The 22112-nt window shown below is 31.2% G+C and overlaps 1 protein-coding gene and 1 long non-coding RNA gene across 10 annotated transcripts in view; both read left to right on the top strand.

The window, feature by feature from the left end:
• The window catches only part of LOC148604611 (inverted formin-2-like), a 47515-nt gene extending 37467 nt beyond the window's left edge, over positions 1-10048 (top strand). For all 8 annotated transcript variants that reach the window (XM_088547474.1, XM_088547476.1, XM_088547475.1 and 5 more), the window contains 8 exons: positions 648-790; positions 3585-3749; positions 5573-5830; positions 6043-6224; positions 7169-7289; positions 7789-7953; positions 8435-8519; positions 9384-10048. In XM_088547474.1, the coding sequence (XP_088403600.1) occupies positions 648-790; positions 3585-3749; positions 5573-5830; positions 6043-6224; positions 7169-7289; positions 7789-7953; positions 8435-8519; positions 9384-9583 (1319 nt within the window). In that variant the 3' untranslated portion in view covers positions 9584-10048. The remainder of the gene's footprint in view (positions 1-647; positions 791-3584; positions 3750-5572; positions 5831-6042; positions 6225-7168; positions 7290-7788; positions 7954-8434; positions 8520-9383) is intronic.
• Positions 10049-15914: 5866 nt separating this feature from the next.
• Positions 15915-20679, top strand: LOC148604610 (uncharacterized). Of its 2 annotated transcripts, XR_015916138.1 has the most exons (4): positions 15915-16078; positions 17164-17265; positions 18773-19571; positions 19798-20679. It is a non-coding gene; the product is annotated as an uncharacterized LOC148604610 (long non-coding RNA). The 2 variants fall into 2 exon arrangements; XR_015916137.1 differs by lacking the exons at positions 18773-19571; positions 19798-20679 and adding an exon at positions 18434-18758.
• The last annotated feature ends 1433 nt before the right edge of the window (positions 20680-22112 follow it).

The raw sequence follows: 22112 nt of genomic DNA, 5'->3' as shown, positions 1-22112 counted from the left end.
GAAAATTCGGAGACAATGTTTCATGCGTGAATTAACAATAATTGCATTACTTATTTCATATTAGGAGCGACATAAAAAAGAACAAAATCCCAGGATTACGCTTAGACAAGGAAAATAGACACACACACAACAAAAGAACATGAAATAACTAAAGTATTTATTACATGGAAACAAAAGTAATCGAGATAATTAGTGAGACCAAACAACTTTCGTAGCGATGACTTTAATCTTGTTATAACATAACCCTCTTCAAAAATCCTAATTGTAAGAAAGTGCATAGTTTAAGAAAGCTCTGACATAACGTATGAGTTATGAAACGGAAACACTATACGCAGATGCTGAAGGGATATTGCAACAGGTGAAAAGAAAGTTAACTTTACAGAGTAGTTATCGCATTTGTCGTTTAGTTTTTCCTTTTCATCGATTTCTAAGTGAAGTGTCAAGATTTGAGACTGACTTTATAGTGTCTGAAGTGGCTTTTATTTCAAGTTCTTTGGGGGTAGATGCGATGTATAAAATCAAGAATGGAGGATTAGTTAAAGATAAACATCATCTATGAAGCGAAAACTCATATTAAAAGGATCTTACTAGTTAGCTTTCAAGTTTAAATGTAATGTTAAAAAGTTATTTTTTATCTTTTCTTTTAGCCCATAAAAATATATGGAAAGAAGTTCTAGACATGAAAGAATCCATTCATATTAATTATGATACAATGGAAAAGTTGTTCAGTAAGCAACAACCTGTCGTGGTTAAACCTGTCGATCAAAAGAAAACTAAACAAAATACAGAGGTAAGGAACGGCAAACATAAGGAAATTAAAAAACTAAACGCAGAATAAAGAAGTCAGGATGTCAAACATAAGGAATATTTCTAAAAAAAAACCAACTAAACACAGAGAACAGAGATAACATAACAGACGAACGACAAACACGAGAAATGTTATGTCATTTCACTGAAAAAGGCATTAAAACACATGTTTAAGTAGTACACTAGCTGAGAATCATGCAAAATGTGGTACATGGTTAGAAAGCCTACATATTTTTTATATTTGATATTTTGTTTGAAATACTTAAGTAAACAGAAAATAACATAAAACCCTTCTTCATAAGAGATATAAATCATATAGAATGTTCTGAAGAATTAAAAAATAAGGGAGATAACAATGTCAAGCCAAAGTGGACATATATGAGCATTTTCTAATATTAAAAATGATTTTTTGATATTGCAAATTCATTTTCTTATATTGCAAATTCATTTTCTAATATTACAAATTAGATTTCTAATATCACAAAGCACCTTTTTAATATTAAAAATTCAATTGAATTTCTATTATTAAAAAACTATTTTTGAATATTTCAAATTGATTTTCTAATGTAAGAAAATGAAGTAGTCGTATTGAATGACGATTTTGTAATATTAGAAAATCATTTTGTAATATTAAAAAATGGGACTGATTTTCTAATATTACAAATTCGTTTTATAATATTATAAATTCATTTTCTAATGTTACAAATTCATTTTCTACTACTACAAATTCACTTTGTAATATAACACAATGTGTATTATATTATATTACTAAATCAGGCATTTGTAATATTAGAAAATGAATTTATAATATTCGAAAATGAATTGATAATATTCGAAAATGAATTTATAATATTAGAAAATGAATTTGTAATAACAGAAATGGAATTTGTAATAACAGAAATGGAATTTGTGATATTAGAAAATAAGTGTTTTGTAATATTAAAAAAAATGATTTTTTTAATATTACAAATTCATTTTCTAATATTGCAAATTAGATTTCTAATATCACAAAACACCTTTTTAATATTAAAAATTCAATTGAATTTCAAATATTAATAAACGATTTTTTAATATGAGAAATTGATTTTCTAATATTAGAAAATGGATTTGTCGTATTCAGTTGCGATTTTTTAATATTTAAATAATCATTTTGTAATCTTAAAAAATGTGACTGATTTTCTAGTATTACAAATTCATTGTGTAATATTATAAATTCAATCAGGAATTTGTAATATTAGAACATGAATTTTGAATATTACAAAATGAATGTCTGATATTAAAAAATCTTTTCTAATATTAAAAAATCTTTTCTAACATTAAAAAATTGATTTTGTATTATTAAAAATTCATTTTCTAATATTACAAAATATTGATTTTTGTCCACTTTGGCTTGCCATAGATAACTCTGTTAATGACACATATACAATAGAAAGCACGTGCTTTTCAATGTTAATTATCTCCTAAGTGCAGACAGACTAGAACGAATAATTATACATCTCATCATATAGACCTATAAAGATCTTGATAACAAAAATAAAAATGTGTAGCCTTCTTTAGGGTGTATCACATATTACAGAATTTGCATGATTCTTACAAAAATTTAAACGAACTGTCATCTTTTTTAACATGACATTGTGTTGTCTGTTTATTGCATACTTTTACATAGTAACAAGTCCATTCATAACGTAAACTGCTGCTATAAGTATATCGGCAACATATGACGTAACATTAAATGGTTTGAAATTCAGCATGTTTTAAGTCAATACAACAAATGCATTTAGACAAAAAGTGTGGTATCTAATGCCAAAGAGAAATTTTGTTACCATAGAAAAACATCGTATAAATTTTATAATAATAGTTGATACTTACAGAGAATTAAAGGTCTTCAACACATTTAAACACACGCACCTTTAAGTAAGCTCTGATGTGTAGAGACAGCAACAGTAATAAAATCCAGGGTAACAGAACGATGACACTTCTTCAAAGTAAACTAAAATGTCAAATAACGACACGAATACGCTTTAATGACCAACATTTCTTAACTAGACAGGAGTTAACTAGTTTTATAAAGCCTTAGCCATCCCCTTTAATATAAGGTCAAAAATGTTGTTACCATTGAATTTAAAATTTAGCTGAACATAGTTTTCTTTCAAAACCTGCCTCACCTGTGATAGGAATATACATATTTCAGTTTATTTTTTTAGGTATAAAGTGCTCTGATGTTATTTTTCCTAAACTAGAGTGTTATGTTTTTTCTCTGAACTGAAACATTTTCGCTGCTTTTCGCTTTGTAAAATACCTATACATTCGCATAGTATGTGGAAAGTCTGTACCGTATATATATAAACATACTAAGTATTACATGTCAAAATTTATATCACATGCTGTATCAACCCGAAACTCCTATATCATCCCAAGGGTTATCGGCCCGCATGTGATACAAATTTTGACGTGTCATGTTCATTATATCATATATTTTAACTATACATTAAGTATGATATGTGAAGGGGTATGATATAGGGTATGCGATATAGGTCTAGGGGTGTGATATAGGGTATGCGATTTAGGTCTAGAGGTGTGATATAGGGTATGCGATATAGGTCTAGAGGTGTGGTATAGGGTATGCGATATAGGTCTAGAGGGGGGTTTAGGGTATGCGATATAGAGTAAACGATATAGGGTTTAAACAAACACTTGTAATGAATATGCAAAAAAGGCATATTTTGATCTAAATATATGATGTATATACAAATGTTTTGTTTGAATGTATTGTTTAGGTGTTATTGCTGGATATGAAGAAAAGTATGAATGTTAACATATTTCTGAAGCAATTCAAATGTAGCCATGCAGAGATAATTGAGATGATCGTAGAAGCTGATATTAATAAAATTGGACAGGAAAGACTACGGGGTCTACAGAAAATCTTACCAGAACCAGATGATGTAAGTATGAGCGACATTTTAACAAATTCAGAATAAAACAAAAGGTCAGTGAACAAATGTCGTTACTGATCTAATGAAATTTAAATAGACGTAAAAAGAAGTATTTGTTGGATATGTGTCTTTAATTTTTTTTGTGAGTGTTTATTTTTTTTTCTTTTATTTGCCTCTCGTTCTTTGTTCTTTGCTTTTATCCTATGCGTCTTTTCATTTGTTTTACATTTTTACATTGCTCATGTTACTGAACTCATTAGTTCAAATATAATTGTTACCAAGGACCTCTTCTACTTAAATATCAATGAAGATTTAGAATAGTTTGTCCTTTTGAATTAAGGGTAATCAAGGGAACCAAGGTTATAGCGGTAATCAAAAGAATGTAATCCAGGGACAAAGACCAGACATGGAAAACAGACATACACAACAAAGAACATAAAGTAACTAAAATCATACATACAAAGTAACAAAAGCAAATGAGCAACACGGACTCCACTAAAAACTGGGAGCATGGACCAGGTGCACCGGTAGGGTAAGAGTCCTCTGCTTTTCTAGAAACACCCGCCGAGTTGCTCATAAAAAGTCAAGTCCGGGGTAGACAAACAAGGAAAGGAAAACTATGACTCGTTTAATAAATCAGTTTTCATGGTGCAAATGGATACACCATAACGATCCACGAGTTCATGATGACGACCATAAAACGTCTGTAGTGATGACTTCAATCTTGTATCAACATAACCCTGTTCCGGAAACCTATTTGTTAGAGTTCTAGCCCGATACAAAAAGTATGCGTAGTTTAGGCCAGTTCAGGCATAACGTATGAGTTGTGATATGAACACTCCATACGCAGGTGCTGAAGGGATGTTGCCACAGATGAAAGGTAAGTTGACAATCCTGAATGGAAAGTCATCACGTTTGTCGTAAAGTTTGGTCAATAGTTTTCCTTTACCATTGATTTCTAAGTGCAGGTCAAGATATGAGGCTGCCTTCACACTGCCTGTAGTATTCTTTATCTCAAGTTCGTTGGGGTAGATGCGATGTTTCAAATTTCCGAAATTAGGATTGTTTAAAGGTAATACGTCATACGAAAATGACCACACTGGACAAATATATTGTCGATTAAAACTTCCAGCATTTTGTAAACATCTCCCTCTGTATATTTGGAAGATGATTTGGAATTATTTCTAACAGAGTATGAAGAAGCTCTACCAAGAACTATATATTTGTATCTAGGTATACCATTTATTTGGAAAAATAACGATGTATAATGTTTTTAAGTAAGTCTTTTAACTGAGTATGGGGAATAGAAATATACAGTGTTGAAAAATTATAGGTTTTAATGCTATTATATTCAGATGATAGTCTTGAACTGATTGTCTCCAAAAGATCTTTCGAATTTTTCAGGATCCACATTGAATTAATACCACTACGGGAGTAACAAGTGTAGGACTGCAGACCCTCTTTGACAGTTGTTTCCAGATCTCATTGCTGCTGGAATTAAATTCGGAATAGGTGTTATTTAAATGAGGCCAAAGAACATTATTTTAAAAGAAATGAGCATCTATAAAAAAAGGCAAACACAAGGAAAAGATAACACTTTCAATTGGAGATTGACTTTATTTGAGCAGCTATTTCAAAAGGCTTCATTATCATTACAAAGATACGTTTTGTCAGCTGGGTTGTACTCCTACCCATTTTTAAAGATGAGTTGATATTTCAAGCATGTTTTAATTTTAAATGAATAATAATTACATAGGATAACCACTAATAGTGGGTCACTATTCAAACATCTATATGGATTGATCAAACATAACGTATACTTGTCATTATAGATATCACTGATAAAGGATTTTAATGGAGACAAACAGAAGCTAGGAAATGCAGAGAAGTTTTTCTTAGCCCTTTCAGATTTACCTGCTTTTAAGCTGCGAATTGATGGTTTGGTTCTGAAGGATGAATTCCGGCTGACGTGTGACACACTTAGACCTAATATAGAGACATACATTAAGGCATGTGAACATCCACTTGACAACGAGTCATTCAAAGTCTTTCTACGATATGTATTACAAACAGGGAATTTCCTTAATGCTGTAAGTTGGTAAAAGGTTTACATTGTATAAAAACGTTATATAATACAATACTGTTATGGCATTCGACAGATACATGTTCTTTTAACTTTTTGTATTAAATAGTAACCCTAAAAAGGCACAATTCAGAGAAAGAAATGGTGTGAATTTGTTTTTTGAAATTGTAAATGAGAAAACACATGGTTGTATGATGCTTCTCTTTTCGTATAAAACAGGGAGGTTATGCAGGCAATGCCGTTGGATTTAAGATAAACTCACTTAACAAACTGATGGATACACGTGCTAATAAACCACGTGTTACGCTCCTCCATTTTATGGTGGCTCAAGCTGAAAAGGAAAATAAAGATGCCTTGGCGTTTGTTGACCAAATGTTTCCAGATCTCACTGCTGCTGGAAGGTTTGTTGTTATTTTCAATTTTTAATTTTATTGACTTTTTCCAATTTTGATCAACAGGGAAATAAATTATGTGCCACGCTGTGCACTAAATAATGTCGAGTAATGATATCCTTCAAACAGTGGTTAGTCATTAACATTTCCTTTAATAGCAATTATGATTTAAAATATGTTTTTAGGATTGTGCTTCTACATTGATTCCTTCTAGGGTTAATGGGCTAAAAACGAATTTTTTGCTTAAGATCATAAGAAATAATCAAACAGCCAATGACATTTAATGATAGAAGTTGTAGTTAGAAAATTTAATAAAAGCAAATAGATGAAAAAAACAAAGTTTTGGGAAAATGTCAATCATTTTGAATTATTGAGGTTGACATAATTTTCAAATCTATTGTTCAATTTAAATTCTTATTACGTTACAGCAATGATTATAATGTGCAATGGACCAAGTAATACGCGGACGGATTCGAAAGTGACTAAATTATTGTTTTAATATTTCATATTTAAGACATTCATTTAAGTTCAAGTGATGAAATTTGTATATAAATTTATGGATATAGTAATAAAAAATAAAAAGTTAGTTTTCTGTTTCTAACCTAAGCAGGATAAATTATTTTGTTCTCTCATTACCAATGATTTTGATAATGAAGGTGCATTGTACCGTCATAATTAAGTAATAAATACTCATATTTATTTATCATTTTGGAAAAAAATAAGTTATAGTTTCATTTCATTGAAATAATTAAGTGTAGACGACTCAGTCTCCAAATCGTTATCACTCCGAAAAGAGTTTTTTTGGATGGAACTATATTGTCAGATCGGAGTGTTTTGACATGCAGATTTCAGAATTTTTCACATTTTGACTGATTCTTACGAAGACCAGTACGTAAATGATTAAAATCATCAAGTGTATCTATCTATTGAATTTAATTTTTTTTCCTCGTCAGAACTCCTAAGGAGAATCTTTCGTCTGAATTAAAGAACTTGTCACTAAGTGTACACAAGATGCATAAGCAGTTGAAGGGAGCTCCTGGTGATGTGAAGAATCAATTGAAAACATTTATACAAGTAATTTACGTTACCCTTTAAATGCGTTGACATTAACATGTTATTCTTTCAAGTTAACAGTATATTTTGGTGGAAATAAAAATAGTTAACAAGTGTCGTTGGAGTATTTATACGTATTCAAAGTAATAATAATAAGATTCATTAAATGTTCGATCATTTGAACTCCAGAGCGACTTATCTTATGTATGTCTATCAAGTAAAAGTATACTCATAGTGAAACACATTTGTTAATTTAATTAAACTGTAGAATACAACGGTAAGATCGTGTGTTTGAAATCATTGCAATAAAAAAATATAAAAAAAAATCAAATTCCATAGGTGAACACTTTAGTTCTTTTACAAATTATTCAATATCAATAGAATAAAAAGCTAGAAATACCCACTCTTATAATTTTTTTCAATAACATTCAAATGAAATGAGAACATCGTTGAGGCAGTTTATTGTTTCTTGATTTCTTTTTATTTCAAACATGTATCATTCTATATTGTATATATCTAGGATGCTGAGGATGAAATCAAAACAATGGAGAAGGGGATGAAGAAGGTTTCAGAACTGTCAAAGAAATTAGCTCACCATTTCTTAGAAAATGAAAAATCGTTTAAAGTCGAGGAACTCATTGAAACGTTAAAAACATTTTGTTCCAAAATTCAACAGTGTCAGAAGGTAAAAACCAAAATATTACTTGTTGATATAAATATTTCTGAGTTACTAGTTATGATTTCGTGAAGAGTAATCACGGGAACCACGATATCAAAAGAATACAAAGATAAAGACCAGAGAGGAAAAATTAATACATGAAACAAAGAACATGAAATAACCAGAATAATCACGTACAAAGAAACAAAAGTAAATGAGCAACTCGGACTACACTAAAAGCTGGGAGATTAGACCAGGTGTACTGGCAGGGTAAACGTCCAATGCTTTTCTAGAACCATCAGCCGAGTTGCCCATAAATGTCCCGATGTGCCATGACGTATTGGTAAAGGCTGGGGGAAAGTTTTAGAGAGGTATCGATAAAAATCAATCCAAGTATAATGGGCAAAGCACCGTTCACTGTTTATCTCAACCATTAATTCTTGATTTATTACCCTTTTTTGTTTGACAAAAAATGATTTGTAACAATTCATGTACATATTTCATACAGGAGAATGAACAGAGACGAATTCAAGAAGAAAAAGCAGAGAGAAGAAGAAAACAACAGGCTGAGATGATAGAAAAACACAAACATTGTAGGTTAACTATGGAGTGGAAGTTGTAACGGAAATATATTTTTAGTGAGAGGTTTCGATATAAACGATTTATAAACATGGAATTGTTATACACTTTGAAAGAAATCACTTATAATATATATTTTTAAAATAAGTAAATTGTTACTAGTACACTTTAAAGACTTTCAAGCTGATGACGAGATGCATGTTTTTAAAATGATTCTTCGTATCAAAACATTTTGTCTCACCTTATGGTGCAAGGGAATGTTAATTGTTCACGATGACCGTAACCTTCTTTTCTTTGTTCTGCTTCTGCAAGGCTGTCCAATACATTTGTTCAAGCTTCAATATGTGAACCATTCATCGGAACGAGTTGACCTTTTATATACCATTAACATAAAGTGCAGAAAATGTTGACACTCGTCTCTGTATACATAAGCTTGGTTTTTATTGTACATATATATTCATTTATTGTAATTAAATGGTTTTTTGGCTGGAAAAAAGGTTAACTTCTTTAACACATTAATCATAATTGCTACATCTGCTTAATACCACTGTTGTATAGAACTGTTGGGTTCTGGGTCGTGTGTTGCGTAATGTATGCCAAAATAAACCAGCCTTCGCATATCAGACGTGGTCAGTTATCTGTCTGTGTAATTAAAGAATTTGAAACAATAGGACGGACGCCGAAAGTTTGAAATATACCAACCGTTAAGGGAGCGCAAACATTTTGTAATCAGATGTCTATGCTTGCACATTAGTGAACAATTTACGAATTTCTCTCACTTATATTCGTCAAATAGTTGATCATTGAAGTCAAACTTAAATCTTTAGTTCACTCATTTTTATATTTTGGTATTACTAACTCGAACTTTCTAATTTCAGCTAAGCATGAGCCCTTGCCTCAAGAGGATGATGGTTCTATTATTGACAGGCTCTTATCGGATATTAGAAAAGGATACAGCTTAAGAAAAACATCCCCGAAAGCACGTGGTCAGTCAAAGGAGAAATCACCAGGTGTGAAATCAAATTTGCCTTTGCCAGTGTCACCAGAAGAGGTTATGATAACTGATTCCACGGCATAACAACGAAATTCAACGAAGACTGAATTCATATAATGTGAAATATGAACATTGTAACACAATGTGAATTATTGACGGAAAAGTTATGAAACACCTGTGAATTGTGTTGTGCGAATAGCGCTTTAAAGACGCTAAGTATATAACAACTCATTTGTTAACCAAACTGTAGTAAATCTCAAATCCTAAATATGTTCTAACTGTAACTGATAAAAATGATAGTATATAATGCCATGAAATGTCGCAAAATGCCTTATTGACATATTTATATCCATTTACATGTACAAATTCCCATTATTCCCGTTAACATACGAGCTAGAACTAATATTTTTAAACTGTTTTATATACGTTTTAAACTTTGTACTCGCGCTATGCGATTAAAAAACCAAATCAAAACTTTTAAGCCGGTGATGTATGAACTACTGGAGTACAAAATGTGCATTATGTATTAAAATATATTTTTATACCTTTTGTTACGATGTTTTACTTCACAGAATGTCTTGTTCGACAACAAGAAAAGGAAAAAAAAGTAACCTACACTCTTTTTGCCATCTAATTTTACTACTGAATGTGTTGTTGTACAGATCGTTCCTCAAATTTGACTTTATAGACAATCAAAATGTATGAAATATAAAACTTGCGTAAAACAATTCGGTCGCATTTTCATAGCGAACACAGAGGAGAAAGATTCCGTATTTAGTATATAGCATTTCATTGATGGGGTGGAGGTAAGTTGTTATTCACTTGTTCAACCGGACCTTGTTTTTTAGAACAAACAACATTATAAGATATAAAACGTACGAGGTATGTACAACTCGTCTTTGATAATTGGCTGTTTTAAACGTTTGATGAACATGACAAATAGCATTTAACATGACAAATGGTACTTGTTTTATAAAAAAAGACTAAGATTTAGAATGCTATGTGTTGAATATGAGTTTCACGGAGCCAGCTTACAGATTCAGACACCCTTCTAAATATTGCATGTCTCCTAGATAAAAGCGCAAAAACTCGATTTCATATCGCAAGCAAAAAAAAATCTAACAAATTCACCACTCATCCTGTACTGTAATCATTTCTTTTAGTTTAATCCTTAACGCGTTTTGCAGAAAAAAAACAACACCGGTTTGATGTCATCTGTAGCCATGTTAAAGCGGTATCTTTGAACTCGAAAGTCACGATATAATATTTGAGCATAGATTATATAAAACGGGACTTATTACTAATATACTCTTCGAACCGGGGAATTTTTCCAGCACGATTAACATCATCACATTAAGTTTTAGGGTCGTCAATTTATGAATCATTATGGTGTATCGATGTGCTGCTTGATAACCTTTTATATACTGAGTCATGGTTTTCCTATCCTTTCCATCCTGTCTATCTCGGACGTAACAATTTACAACAACTAGATGGGTGTTTCTAGAAAAGCAGTGGACGCTTCCCTACCGGTGCACCTGGTCCGCGTCCCCAGATTTTAGTGGAGCCCGGTTTGCACATTTACTTCTGTTTTTATGTGCGTGTTAGTATGGTTACTTTATGTTCTTTGTTATGTTTGTGTATTTTCTTTGTCTATTCGTGTCTTTGGAATATGTTTTTTTTTATTACCGTTCGAATCCTGGTTCTCTTGATTTCCCGCAGAGACATGCCATTACCTATCTTCAGTTGGCGATAACATGAACAGAACAACAACAAAACCTTAAGATGTGTGCGACAGCGGGAATACACTTAGTGGACAAATGCATGATGTCAACTTTTTAATCGATAATTTTTACCTTTAGATTTTTTGATCGTGTTCTAATTGCTTAGATAGACAGTAGAATATACTGCAATAATGAAGAGTTATTATGTGGTAACTCGATATAACTTTCGAAATCCTGGGAAGATGGCATTGAAAAATGATTGTTAATATGAGATAAAATGTATTGACTTATTCTTAAACGTAATGAAAGTCAGCGTATTTTACGAAACTCTACAATCTGACCCTCCTCTTTTGTTGATTTGTTTAGTAATAAGTCTGCTGTGGATTTCAAAGTTAAAAAGGAGCCAATCTTAGTTATTATAAATTTCTTAAATTTAAGAGATAAACACAGGTTAGTCGTTTTTCATAACACTGAGATACTTTAAGCGATGAGTTAGGAAATTTTAGAACAACTTAAACTCATTACAGAAATTACATCAGAATACAGACTTCTAAGTGTAGCATCTTAAGTGTGGATCCAGAAGTTTGGCCCGATCCAGAAATTTTTGATTTTTTTTCTCATTATCATCGACATTTTCCAACAAAAAGGAAAGCGGTTCCAAACCCGGAACCTAAACCCTGATACACCATACTGTATTTGGAATTACGTAGTTAAAACGTTCTACAAAAATAGCTACAGTAAATTTTGTAAGCTATAAAACGTTGATTTTTTTCCTCTTTTGATGGCAATTGTTATCCACGCACACGCGGTTTTCAAGGTCAAGATAATGGTGTTTTTTTATTAGGAGGGATATGTAATTAACATCCAATTGCGTTTATATTTGGGGCTACAAAACCCACTCTACGTTTTTCGATTTTTATAAAGTCTTGTTAAACTTATAATCATACCCGTCTAAACAATTTTGTGTATCCTTACTTGTTAAGCTGAGACATCTTGATATGTGAGGTATTGATGCAATGCATTATGAACACGTATATCATTAATGTTTCTTTTTTCTTATATACCAGTAAAAAGTACAAACGCGAAAATATTAGGTTAAAATGAAAGCCCATGGTCTAAACGTGAAACAGGAAATAGAGACGATCTAAATTTACGTCATAGCGAATATAAGGCAGTTGTGGACAATCGTTCAAAATAAATAAAATCCAATGTAAAATATTACAAATCGACTTAGTACAAAGAACTAAACCTCCAATAAAGTTGGTGATCATAGTAATAAACCTAATTACAGTGCGTTTTGAGTGTTTCAATGACACATAACTAGTGTAGAATATATTAAATGTAAACACATCAGAAATTAAAACATTTCAAATCACGAATCCCTCGACGATATTTCTATATAGCTAAACATATTACACAATTATATTAAAATATACTTCTTGAGTATTCCAATGCCCATATTTTACAGGCAATCCTAGTTCTGTTAAGCTGAAAAGTCAGATATATGTTACGTATCTATAAATACCGATATAAAAAGTTATTCAAACAAATATAAAAAAAAATGTTTCCTTATTTCGATTTGCAAATTCAATTAAAAATCATTTTTAACAGGAAATAATGTTTTAGTTTGAACATATAATAAGGAATACAAAAATAAATTCATTTTGTAGTAAGTACCGACTATTTGTTCTGCATTGTTTTACAGAGAAGTAAACATGTTATAGTTCATGTAACAAAGTATTAGAGCAAATTATTGATCTGTTAATTTCTTAATATAAGTCACTTTGTAATGATAATTGTTCAAATGTACAACGAACACTTAACAAGCAAAATGATAATAACAATTATATCCTCAAGCAACCGTTTCAATTCTTTTTAAAATGTATCCTCTTTTTTATTTAGTTAACTTGTTTGTCATGACACTTAATATATAAATACAAGACATTGTTAGGTATGAGAGTATCATTCCATTGATGCAAATTGCATCATATCTTTATTAGACCAAGATTTACCTTTTTGTTTGTCCTGTTTTGTTACTAGAATCGTAGGTCCTTTCAACAATATCGCCATTTAGCACGATCCAAGGTTTTTTTTTTATTTCTCCCAAAATTGTTCTTTTACTTCATTGTATCATTTACGAACTTTACAATTTACATTCAATTCATTAATAAAATGTTCCTGTGATTTACAAATATACAAAATGGTTTTAAAACAGTTTTATTTTTCACTTATGTTAATTAACGGGTCAAAATGAACACTACATGAAATAACAGTACATGTAATGATTTAACCGTGAGTGTAAAAAAATATAGCAGTGTTAAAGAAAGTCCTTTGTCTTTCAACCGAGGTATCATAACAAATTTAGAAATATAAATCATATTGCATTATGCTAAAAATAAAACTTGGAACTAACTGAGTCACATTTATAATAAACCAGGATATATACATTTGTACCAAAATATGGAAAAAAAACCGGGTCGTTATTTATATATTTTGATTCTAGGGTTAATCAAGTTTGTTTTTGTGTTTTTCTTTTATATATCATAGTATTTATTTGGTTTTGGACAAATTTGAAATGGGTCAATACTTTCAGCATGTAACAAATGGAACATAGAAATATTTGTTCGTGGTTTTTTTTTCTCTTTATGTCATCTGAAACATCTACTTTGAAATGGTGTCAACATTTTTTGTCGCCTAAATAAAGGGTTAAAACAAATTTACCGTCCTGATCAACTCTAGACAGTGTCTAAAGGGAAAGTAAAAAAAAGCAAGTTCTTATAACAAATGGCAATATCAGAGTAAAAACAAGAAAAGTGATGTTTATGTTTATCAACGACATCTATAACTGTGTAAAAATCAGACAAATCTGTATTTTGTATTTCGTCCCATTTTAAACCCTTATATCTTTCGCGAGATTTTAAAGAAGCTCTGAATTGTATGAATAGAAAAAACCAGATAATAATAATAATAATAATAATAATAATAATAATAATAATAATTTGTTTCATGAAAATGAAAAACTGCTTGACATATTTATTTTAGGCTGATATTTTTCTAACAGTTCCAGTATAGTTGTTTATATTTAACAAAGACTGTACTAACAGTTACAATCTCTTTTTCAAGACAGATGTTTTTTATGACATAAGACAGAAGTAAGAGTAGTGAGATTAACTACACGACATAAATTTTGGGGACTCATATTTTTTAAAGGTTACGTATTGAAAACGCTAATTTGTCTAACTGCCGTGTTATTAAGCACATTCATTCAATTTTATAATATTTAACAGAGAAAGATTTTGTGCATAATTAGACTAGAACAGTTGCTTAAACGTGCATTTGGTTTTTTGTATTGTTATCCCTTTCTCCCCTCCACCCTATTCAATATGGATTAATGAACAGCAAAATAAAGTTTTCGTTATCTATATTGAATTTTAGGAACATTAACGAACAGTAAGAAACGTTAAGTTAAGAAATATTTCGCTTTATTGTCTCAATAATTTCTTATTTTTAGTCTTCATTATGTGTTTGTTGTTACTTCAGATGAGAGTGGAGGGGAAATTCAACATTGAAAATTTCTTTTTTGCTGTGTAATATTTGATCTTGACATTTTTACAAACTATTTACTAAACAATTGCAACATCGACCCACTCAACGACTGTTTTAATTAATGCAAACCTCACCCAATTGCCTGGATCTGTCTTCGAGATCGGTAACACGTGTGAACGTTTGTTATAAACATAACTTTACATTTTTCTGTACAAAATAACGCTGTCCGTCATCGTTGCTCAAAAATACTTTGGAGTATTCTGTGGTATACAATTAAACTGTGCAAAGAAATTTTCTTAGTGCTTAAATCTTCCACCATATAAATGTAATAACTGAATTATTTACCTATTCTATTTTAAACAAGTAAAAAATCTGTGTGTGTGTGTGTGTGTGTGTGTGTGTGTGTGTGTGTGTGTGTGTGTGTGTGTGTGTGTGTTCATTAAAAATTGAAAAAATGTCCTAAAAGTACATGTGCAAATTAAGATCCTCTGTATGTTAGAGAGACGTGATGGCAACATGGAAATGATCCACTTTGCCCCATGTTTTTTTTTTACTTTATTCCATAGGTCAGTTTTATTACATAGGTATTTTTCTCCGGCATCTCTTTATGTGACCATGGGGGTTCAAGTTAAAAACTTGACGTGTCACATTAATGTTCCTTCCCTTAATATGTGACCAATCCATGTTCATTTTTCTTGTTGTTATTGTTGGGATGACTGGTTCTTGTTATTTTTGCTTATTTTACTGAGTTATCTATTTATGATTTTTCTAAGGCACCACTTTAAGGAGGTGTGATATATTATATCATATAATTTCTTGCCTGCTATAAGCTATTAATTTTGCGGGTGGACAGAAAAACTTGCAACAAATACTCGCGAAATGTCCGCAAATTTGTTCAATGATGTAATCCGCGAACATTAAAACATTTACAGTATTTTAAGGAAATACTAAACAGAATATTCAACTGACAACCCTTAAACAGTGTTCAGTGATCTTGATCTTGTTATTTTCCGATGATCATAGATATCCTGTTCCTCTTTTCATAATACCCTTTTGAGTGAAAACATCCAAATTCACAATAACAAATATGTAAAATTTAGTGTTAAATCATAAAAATAAATAAACTTCCTCTTTACACAGACATGCCATGAATTTAAACGACACCACTTTAGCTAATGACCGTGAACACTTTTGGATGTTTACTTCATTCGTTTTCATGGTAACAACAGTCATCTCGATAGTTTGCTTGATTGTAGCATGTATACATTTCCGGAGCTTGATAAGTAAAATATGGTTTGAAAATGGCGAAGGAGTAAGTACAATTATTGAGTTAATATACTTATTCAATTAGCTATGTCAGGGTTGGTAAGTGCCATCTTTTTATTGATATATGACTGACTTAGTATTTGTCTCATGAACACACATTTCCTTTGCATCTTCACCCTTCTACATTATCATGGCGGAAAATTAATATTTAAATCTTCTAAATACTATAGTATAGTTTTTTTTATGACCAGGGATTACGATTTGATATATTTTGTATATATGTATCTTTATTTCTCACCAAAGTTACAAACAAAAGGGAAAAATGTGTGTTTCCTCAGTACAGATTTGTTAATTGCAATGTTCTCCATTTATTAGCATATTTTGTTGATATTCTTCATGTAATCCGTTGGTACAAATGAACTCAAACAACAACAACAAAAAAAAAACAAAAAGTAAAAAAGCATATTTATTTCTCTTGTCGAAGTTTAATTGTACGAAATATAAAAAATATTGACCTTTGATATTTCATTGACTTCATTATACTACATGAAGGGTAATAGTAGAATTATTGAACTGATAAAATTTAGGCAGCAGTCAAAAGGAATCGTCTTAAAGGAAAGTCTGTATAACAAAAATAAGAGTCGAAAAGGGAAAGGCCGTATAACAATAGGCAATATCAGGGACAAAACCGAAAGGTTTGAAAACCATTAGTGTTCAAGTAGCACTCCAGCTAAGAATCATGCAAAATGTGTTTCATGGGTGTAAACCCTGCATATTATTATTTGATATTTTGTTTAAATTGCCATATTTAACAGAAATTTATGTTCGGTTTTTCATTTTAACCGTGCTCTTAGGAGATAAACATTATGTAGACAGCATTGTAGATTTCAAAACTAAGGGAGATAAATCTGTAAATGACAAATACAATAGAATCTATTGGATTTTGAATGTTGCTTATCTTCTAAGAACAGACAGATTGGAATGGATAATTACACATTTCATAATACAGATCCATAAAACACTTAATTTAAAAAATAAAAATATGTAACCTTTTTGGGGGCTTATGATATTTTTCAAATTTTGCACGATTCTCATAAAGACAGCTACTTAATATTTTTTGTTAATCTATAGGTAGCAGAAATATTACGATCACACTCAGAAGGCAGAAACAAAATACGAAACACTGTGCACAGTGTACTTTTATACGGGATTCTTCCATCCAACACACGACAGGTAGTGATTTTATATATTAATTATATTTTAAAAAGGTAGTAGCGAAAATATATCCGACTGCGATACTTTTGATCTGTAACTGATCCAGATAGTCCATTGACCACTTATACTGTAAGTGACTCTGATCTTTTCAACAGCACAGTTTTATTAACTGTCTCATTATCTATAGAATAATAATTCACTTGTGTCTACTTGCAATTATTGGAACGTATGTAAAAATTAATTTGATGTTTCGCGCTGACTTGATCATGTTTTTTTTTTATTTTTGAACTTTTCGTGTCAAAGTACATTTATTGAACTAACGAATGAATAACATTGCATTTTTATATTATGAAATATTCTCCAGATGAGTACAAACATGTTTAATTGTGTAATATTTTTTCTTTAGTGGCCTATTTTAAAAAGAGGGTTGTGATCAGGCCAAAACACTTAAACCCCGACCGCTGCATTCTTTGGGCCTATCCCAAGTCAGGAATTTCTGGCCTCTGTTTATCTTGCTTCGGTTTCACTTTTAGTTTACTTTGTGTTGCTGGGATGTTAAGAGGCAACTTTTTCGCTGTGCCTGTGTATAATGTTGTTTGAAGACACATGGTGTTGTTGTCTCTTTGACATATATAAAAAAACGGTTTTTATGTCGTATGACAGTGGCAGGAACAAAAGCTACCCCTTACCCGAATGTAAAAACAATTATTTTGTTTAAAAAAATTACATTTTGTATCTTAAAATTGGCAAATTTGAAAAATAAAGAATTGGAATGAATCAAAAACTTTATCCTATACAGAGAATTACTGTTTTATGAATGTCTTAAATGGACTATGATATATAATATGACGACACACCCACCCAAAATAACAAATATACAATCATTTAAAAAACAACAAAGTATTCTTGATGTTTTGATATTTTGAAATATGTCAGTTGTGGTAATTTTTATAGGGTAAAAGTAAATAGTCGGAAGAAGATTCAAAATCGAATGACATATAGAAGATCATAAGAATTGTTATTTTCTCGCTATTATATATTAGACACTTTATAATGTTAATGAACCTTCACCAAAAGGTGCCATTAAATCACCTTTTGCATTTTTTAAAAGATAAAAAGAAACATATTTCAAATTCAACCAATTTTTTGACTGAGAATCGTTTTTTTTTTTTTTGTTATTTTCCAGTCTGACAAATTACAAAATGGCCAACCAGATACATATATAGAAATGGATGAAAGTGATAACAATTAAACGTTGATTGGTATAACTTTTGTCTGATTTATTTGCTATTTTTGCAATAAAATATGTATTACAAAAAAATGAGTATCAAATAAGTAATTTTGATATTTTAAAAACACAAAAAGAACAATTGTTTGGGTTTTTATTTTTTTGGGTCTACTTTAATTTATTTTTTTCTTATTTTGCCTCCTTGTAAATTGATCTCTTATTATTTCGATACCGAAATGTATCATTTATACAGTTATTTGAAAAGTTCTTTCACTTTTTCCTATCATTTATTTTTAGGATATAACGCTTAACACCATCGCACAATCCCATGACCACCTCGATGAAACTGAAACTGGAAAATGTGTGATATATGAATCTTATCATCAGTTATGTACACACAAGATAAGTTTAACCTCTCAAAATTTGTCATAAAATTTCAGATCCAAGACAGATGAAAGATTTAAGCAGCTTAAAGCCAGTTCTGATGCCCAAATTGAACTCCATGAGTCGTGATAAATCAATTATTTTGTTCTACCTTACAAAATTTTACAGATGGGCACATAGTTAAAAGTGTAGACTTGGGTCTATGAGAGCACATTTTATAAAAAAAAATCTGCAACCTTTATGAACCAATTCTGGAGTTTTCTCTACTTACAGATTACAGCATAAGATTTTAACTGACCAAATTTTAAATTATACCGACACTAAAAATTCCTGCTGTGTGGCCAAGATTTCCACATTTTCTTTATGTGTTAGTAGAAAATTGTTTTCGTAGTTTCCAGAGGGGACCGGTCATTATATAGTCTTCTATAATATCAAAAACGAACAATGTACCCAATAGAATTGGAGATTTCTGCAATGGGAGGAAGGCACAATATACTGATGACATGTGCAAAGTGGCCGACGAAAAAAAAACACTATATGGCAAAACATAATCACTAATCGAAATGATTATGTGCATAGACATTAAATAAGAAAAGGATAAACATCAAAACGTTCGTAAAATTATTATATTTCTTTCCTTTTGTTTCATTTTTTTCAGGAACCGGACATCGTTGATGCAGCCAACGAGTCCTACACTGTATCGTCAATTCAGGTTAGTAATAGTGTATAATACACTAATGCGTGTGTATATATATCTACATATAAATCAACAGAACGTTTACTCCACTTCTAGTCCACGTGGTATATAATAAATGAATATACAAAACAGATGTAGTATACAGTAATAATTCCTAACAATATTTCGGCGAAGGAATTCACTTTTTTATCATTTTTCGTTTAAAAACGTAGTATAGTTAATAAGATGTATACGATTTCAGGATGACAATGAAACTGAAGAAACAAAAATTTTACAGACTATGTCAGGTAGTAATAGGACTATCATTAAAACAAAGATAACAACGAACAATGATGATGATAGGCATAAGGAAGATTCTTACTATACGAATGTGGCATATAAATCAGATGAGTTGCCAAAATCAGGTGCCAAAACAGCAAAAAGTATTAAGATCAATAAAGAAAGCAAATGTAAAGCATGTTCAAAGTGCAATGAAGAAAACATATGCGAGCATAGAAAAATTGCTTCTAACAAAGTCCTTAGGACACATAAATTGCAAGCTAATAAAACGGAAAAAAATATTCATGATAATTTAGAAGATAGTAAAATCGACGATAATGCATTTTCGAATATTAACGATCCTGTAAACTATGAGAACGTGAAAATCACTAGGACAGATGAATTAACAAAATTTGAAGAATCTGATAAGACAGAACATATTGGTGGTGCTGAGCATTCATGCAACACTATAGGTAATTCGGTCGACAAGTCTGTAATTGAAGATAACTCTGGACCATAGTACAATGATGAAAGTAGCAGCAGCAGAGAAAACTCTTCCACAGACTCACCGAACTATGAAATAATGGAAAGTGTACCCTTGCCGCAGGTGTTCTATATTAAAGCAAAACATCTTCATATTGGGGACAAAACCGTTCAGCATAAATATTGATTTCTACGTTTTCGTTCTCAGTGACAAAAAATTGTCTATCAGAGACAAATTATCAGATACTACAAAAAGCATTGAACAAGTTAAAAACAAAACTGACTTGTTGAATGATTTTTTTTTATTTCCAGTTATTCAGTATTTTTAATTGTGTAACCAATCACATATTATAAAGATCTGTATTTGTGAAAGTACAGTGTGTTTCTTTCGTCTTATCATTATGTCATACAGATAATGTAAAGAAAATGCAAAGAACTGTGTTTAGAATTGATTGTCCATAAGCACATTTGTCTATTTATAGGTGTTTTTGACACTTCAAGTGTAATCATATATAAATATACGTTGCTCATCCGATGACAATAAGTTATTCCCGAGTTAAAACATGCATTATACATCAAGCCATTTAATATTATTCATGAGCTTTGTTTCAATATCAAAGAGTAATCAAGGGAACCAAGGTTATAGCGGTAATCAAAAACATATAATCCAGGGACAAAGACCAGACATACATACAACAAAGGACATAAAGTAACTAAAATCATACATACAAAGTAACAAAAGCAAATGATCGGACTCCACTAAAAACTGAGAGCATGGACCAGGTGCACCGGTAGGGTAAGCGTCCCCTGCTTTTCTAGAAACACCCGCCGAGTTGCTTATAAAAAGTCAAGTCCGGAGTAGACAAACGAGGAAAGGAAAACTATGACTCGTTGACTAAATCAGTTTTCATGGTGCAGATGGATACACCATAACGACCCACGAGTTCATGATGACGACCATAAAACTTCTGTAGTGATGACTTCAATCTTGTAGCAACATAACCCTGTTCAAGAAGGATATTTGTTAGAGTTCTAACGCGATACAAAAAGTCTGCGTAGTTTCGACAAGCTCTGCCACAACGGATGAGTTGTGATAGGAACACTCCATACACAAGTGCTGAAGGGATGTTGCCACAGATAAAAGGAAAGTTGACAATTCTGAATGAGAAGTCATCACGTTTGTCGTAACGTTTGGTCAATAGTTTTCCTTTACCATCGAATTTTAAGTGTAGATCAAGATATGAGGCTGACTTCACAGTGCCTGTAGTATCCTTTATCTCAAGTTCTTTTGGGTAGATGCGATGTATCAAATCCCCGAAATTAGGATTGTTTAAAGATAATACGTCATCTATACTAGCGGAAACTGAGATTAAGGGATCTAGCTAAACGATATTGTTTCTTTCGGATCAGATCAGCTATACAGTCAGCCTCATAGGAGTGAAGGAATAGGTCAGCAAGTAAAGGAGCGCAATTTATTCTCATTGGAATGCCGAACGTTTGTTGGAAAAGACGTCCATAAGTTACAACCAGACGCCATAATTGATTCGTAGCAGCAATTATTTGCAAATTTTGTTGAACACTTTTTCTGCTCTGAAGTTCATGGAAACTCCATCTGCACTTACTTCAGTGCTTTTTTTTTATCTTTATTGTAGTCCATTTTTGACCACTCAACCAACTTAACTATCTAAAATATGTCATTCTTTAATAGGGTTATAAACCATCGTAGGTAAACTTAACGCGCAACATATTTCATATTTATGCCATAGATGTCACAGCAGAGAAGGGGTTCGCTTAATAGAACTAGGTCATTCAAAG

The sequence above is a fragment of the Perna viridis genome, chromosome 10 (assembly GCF_037379345.1).
Source record: "Perna viridis isolate PV_CMFRI_1.1 ecotype Kerala chromosome 10, ASM3737934v1, whole genome shotgun sequence".
In the NCBI taxonomy this organism is placed as follows: Eukaryota; Metazoa; Mollusca; class Bivalvia; order Mytilida; family Mytilidae; genus Perna; species Perna viridis.
This window is presented reverse-complemented; position numbering and strand designations above follow the sequence as displayed.